This window comes from Triticum aestivum, unplaced genomic scaffold (genome assembly GCF_018294505.1).
Source record: "Triticum aestivum cultivar Chinese Spring unplaced genomic scaffold, IWGSC CS RefSeq v2.1 scaffold114352, whole genome shotgun sequence".
Classification (NCBI taxonomy): Eukaryota; Viridiplantae; Streptophyta; class Magnoliopsida; order Poales; family Poaceae; genus Triticum; species Triticum aestivum.
Window position 1 is genome coordinate 1 of NW_025237562.1, and position 4,626 is coordinate 4,626.

The 4,626-nt window shown below is 38.1% G+C and overlaps 1 protein-coding gene across 1 annotated transcript; it reads left to right on the forward strand.

Moving 5' to 3' along the window:
• Positions 1 to 12: 12 nt before the first annotated feature.
• On the forward strand, positions 13 to 1,136 carry LOC123176540 (ricin B-like lectin R40C1). Its single transcript, XM_044590699.1, has 3 exons — positions 13 to 134; positions 208 to 436; positions 544 to 1,136. Coding segments are annotated over exons 1-3 (339 nt in total). The 5' UTR covers positions 13 to 26; the 3' UTR covers positions 546 to 1,136.
• Positions 1,137 to 4,626: the final 3,490 nt, after the last annotated feature.

Sequence of the window (4,626 nt, forward strand, 5' to 3'; positions counted from 1 at the left end):
TATATATGCAGCACTGGGTGAAGGACATGAGGCACGGTGAAGACATCAAGGACGAGTATGAGCAGCCTGCGTTTGCCCTGGTGAACAAGGCCACCGGTGAAGCCATCCAGCATTCCCTGGAAAAGGGCCACCCTGTAAGCTAGCTAGTCTCTGATTTGGTGTGTGCAATACTGCAGTTGATTAATATATACCTCGCCTGGACTGCAGGTTCGCCTTGCGGCATACGACCCGGACTGCCCGGACGAGTCGGTGATGTGGACGGAGAGCGAGGACGTCGGCGACGACTTCCATTGCATCCGCATGGCGAGCAACATCCAGCTCAACTTCGACGCCGTCCATGGCGGCGAGGACGAGAGCGTGGTGCAGGACGGCACCACCATCATCCTGTTTGACTGGGTCGAGGGAGACAACCAGCGCTGGAAGATCGTTCCCTGGTGTGAGTAATCTATCATGTGCCAATCGGTTATACTGTTATATGTACTATATGTTCAGCAATCACCTCCGCGAGCACCTTAATTAATCGATTGCCTGTCTCTAATGCAGAGAGCCAGAGCCATGCAGTGTTCTGCAGGCTGCTCGGCCGAAAATAAACTGGTCGACGGCAACGCCGCCCAAGATGTCGATCAAGCCGGCCCGGCCGCCCTTTTTTTTTTGCCACTATTTCACTCGTTAGTCCGACGGGCATAACCAATCTAAGCTATTTTGTTTGGCATGGATCACTAGCTGGCGAGCTCGGCTCAAAAGAAGAAAAAGCTAGACCACATCTGTGCTTATTTGTATCCTTTTATTTCCCATGAATAATTATCGTGCTTTTTTATTGGTGTCAGTGGTGGCAAAATTAACACCACATCGATTCCGATCACACCTAGTATATTTGCTGTGAAATCATCCGCACGTACGCTCTATTTTCTGCCAGATATGGAAGCATTTACGTCCATTCCAATCAGTTATATCTGCCGCTAGCAGCTTAAAGATAAGGTAGATTCATTAGTCCGATCTAAGCTATTTTGTTTGGCATGGATCACTAGCTTGCGAGCTCGGCTCAAAAGAAGAAAAAACTATACCTAGATCCACGCGTGTGTGTGTTGCTTATTTGTATCCTTTTATTTCCAACGAATAATTATTGTCTATTTTTCTTGGTGTCAGTGGTGGCAGAATTAACACAGCATCTATTCAGATCACACCTAGTATATTTGTTGTGCCCCTAAAAAAATCCGCACGTACCCTCTATTTCTGCCAGATATGGAAGCATTTACGTCCATTCCAATCAGTTATATCTGCCGCTAGCAGCTTAAAGATAAGGTAGATTCAGAAAAAAAAATCATGAACAAAAGGAAGATATAGTAGGTTAGAAAGCTGGTGAGAATTACAGCAGGAGCTCAACTTCTGCTAGGGAGAAAAGGAGAGAACAACAACACAACAACTTAGCAGAGCATTGCACATCTATCCTATAGTTAGCACATATGTGTAATCAGCATGTATGTTTCTTGCAATTTCACACGTTTAAGGTGTCTCATATGATTGGCCAGCTGTATTTAAACCAGGTAAGTTTCTTATTATTCATATCTATGATCTGAAAGCCACATGCTATCCTGGAATAAACAGTGCTAACTATCAATCTCCTTATGGTGGATGATGTGGAAGATGAGTTGTACTAATAGGGGGCAACGTCAGTTTGAAGTAAATCAGGTGGTTGTTGTTTTTCCTCTCCCTAAGTGATGCCGTCTTTTGACATCCCAGCCACTCTATCCTAAGGTTTCACCATTGCATATTGTCTCCAACATATGCAAAACCAGATCCAACGCAAGTAATAGAAATAATGATGCGAGGCAGAAAAGGAAATGTTGTATTCTCATGAAAGGGGATGCTTGGGTTGCATTAAATATGGGCCATGTCTGACAGATCTGTGAGGTAAGCACACATGCTCCTCAAGCAGCAATACTTCAACTCCACCATCAACATGTTAGGCCGATATCGGATTGAGCCACGCTGCTATGCGAATTACTTATTTCCTCCTTCAATGAACAATACATTCATAAAGAACTTTATTTAGGTAATTACAGACTTAGGATAGTGTCTACATTCATCAACATTAACCTTTCGCTGAACGATGCTAACAAGCTTCAGTTTCAGCGTCCACTAAACATGTATTGTCAAGGTATTTTTGTATTCTATAAAATATTGATTAATGTGTTCTTTTCAAGTCTGTAGGTCCCACAACCATATGGAACAGCTCTAACTGTGAGTTCCATCCACCAGTTTTTAACTACTTTTGTACATGCATGTTCATACATAATAATATAATTCCTTTTGATAGTACATGTACTCATATATTCCCTGTTTTCATGATATGTTATGTTCACTGTTTTCATGAAGTACAGTGCTATAGTTAGCACATATGTGTAATCAGCATGTATGTCTTGGATCACATATACATATGCATGTCACAAACATTAAATTAGTAAAATATATTTGCATATGTTATGCAAGGAACTACCTTGTAGCATGTGGAAACCAAAAATTTAGTATAGTAGGAGACTGATGTTCTGCTAAGATGTGGAAGCTCAATCCTATTCATTTGAGGGGCACATAAAAATTGAAAAAGAAATGTTTACTAGCATGTGATGGAAAATACACAATTCAATTAAGCCTTTCTTATCCGTTCAAAGAGATAGAATGCAATGCCAAACCTTGGTCAGAGTGTACTATAAACTTGAAGTCAATCTGTGGTAAAATCACAAGAAAATAAATCGAAATATACATTTGTAAGAACATATATGAAATTCGTAAGGTAAGACAACCAAACAATATATTTCACTTTTGCACTAGGGGTTTCAAAGGAAACAATATTGCATGGCTTTTAGTAGTATTATAGAACGATATTCATTTTTTAAAATTATATAATGTTCACATATAATAAATGCTGCCCCAATTTTGCAAATTATGAATAAAACTTCTAAGTAGAATGATATCATTGCTGATGTCAGTAGCCTATTCAACAAACATCCATGCAATTAGTGTGTCAGTGCAACTTAAGAAACGACCGATGAATTTTGCATATATAAAGAACTGGCAAAGAATATGCCCGGATAACCTTCTGAAATTTGTAGAAGATCTTAAAATATGTACTTTTAGGAACGTTTAGATATGTGACGCTTTTTAACGAAGATTTTACCCACAAAAAAATAACAGATTTGATCGAAAAACATGGTTGCTATCAATTTGTCTTACTTTCAGCCTTGAATGTATATATCAAAAAATAAAAGATTTGATCGAAAAAGATGGTTGCTATCATTTTGTCTTACTTTCGGCTTATATGTATACAGTTTGACCAAGTAGAAGTGATATATTATATCTGTCATGGATCTTTACTATAGTGGTATAATTGTAATTCATGGATGCATATTCATTCACGTGAAGAATGATGCTCAGAGTTGTGTACTCGAGATAACTTTAAATCTAAGTCAACATGTGTAAATGGGATGGTTTGCCTAGAATTTGTTTTTACTAATAAGCGGAAGATTATTGCAGGTTCGTGTTTGCATGAAATCTAGATAACCTTTGGAATAACATACAACTCGCTGTTATAAAAAATGAAGTAAGAAGTAAGATGTATCCGCAGAACTCTGACAAATTAGGAAGTCAACAAATGGTTCATATATGAGCAATCAATGTTGAAGTTTAAAAATGTCAAAAAATTATGATATTTTAAAAGAATAATCATATTGAATTGTTCCTTCTTTGATTTTGAATTGCTTATATGGAAAATGCAACAAAAAAGCGTTGACTAAGAAGACTTCGTATAATGTGACTTTCTTCCTGTTGGTTATCAGCGAACAAAAGAATGCATGATTTTTGAAGTAAAGGCAATGCATTTTTTTGTTAAAGGTGATTATTTATTAAAAAAACAATATATGGTAGTTAGCAATGCTAACATTCGAACAGCAAAATACATGCATAGCTATATTCATAAAATTTAGCCACGCAATTGCACAGGTCACCCCGCTAGTTAAATTAAACATAAAAGCATCCAAATAATTAATAGAGCCTTTTATATTAATTTAACATCACCGGAAACATTCACCTATATATTGTTTATCGATAATACCCACATTGCCGATAAACTCTAAAACCCTTCCAGTGATACCTAAACGCTTCCAGTTCCTCTCAAAACTATTTTGAATATAAATGAAACAATTCTACAAATAAATCCTCGATACTCTCATCCTCCTAACACTCAGAAAATCATAGACATCAACAAAACCTCTTCGTTCAATGACCGATAATGGAAACGTGGACGTCCATATTGATCCGTATGATTACAAAATTGGTATTCTAGTGAACCTTTGGTTATCATGTGATGTTCCCTTTGTTTTGCAATACTTTAGAAAACCCATGATGCATCAGTATCCTCCTGAGTCATACACATGCTCACTATACCATTACCCTCATTGCCGATTTTGTTCTTCTTTCTCGTCGAAGTGTTTCGGCATCCCCGTGATGTAGGCACCTGTGTCTTGCCAGAGAATGATGGATGTTATGGCACAGAGAGGGGCCTTAGAATATCTCTCAATCATCGAAGGAGCAAATCCCACTCTTGAGCTATCCAGTCCCTTATCAAACTTT

What these genes read in the sequence shown, in the direction of transcription:
- LOC123176540 (XM_044590699.1), top strand. Translation starts at nt 27, where the DNA reads ATGAGGCACGGTGAAGACATCAAGGACGAGTATGAGCAGCCTGCGTTT. An exon ending in CCCTGGAAAAGGGCCACCCT is followed by an intron (nt 135 to 207) that starts GTAAGCTAGCTA and finishes CCTGGACTGCAG; the next exon opens with GTTCGCCTTGCGGCATACGA.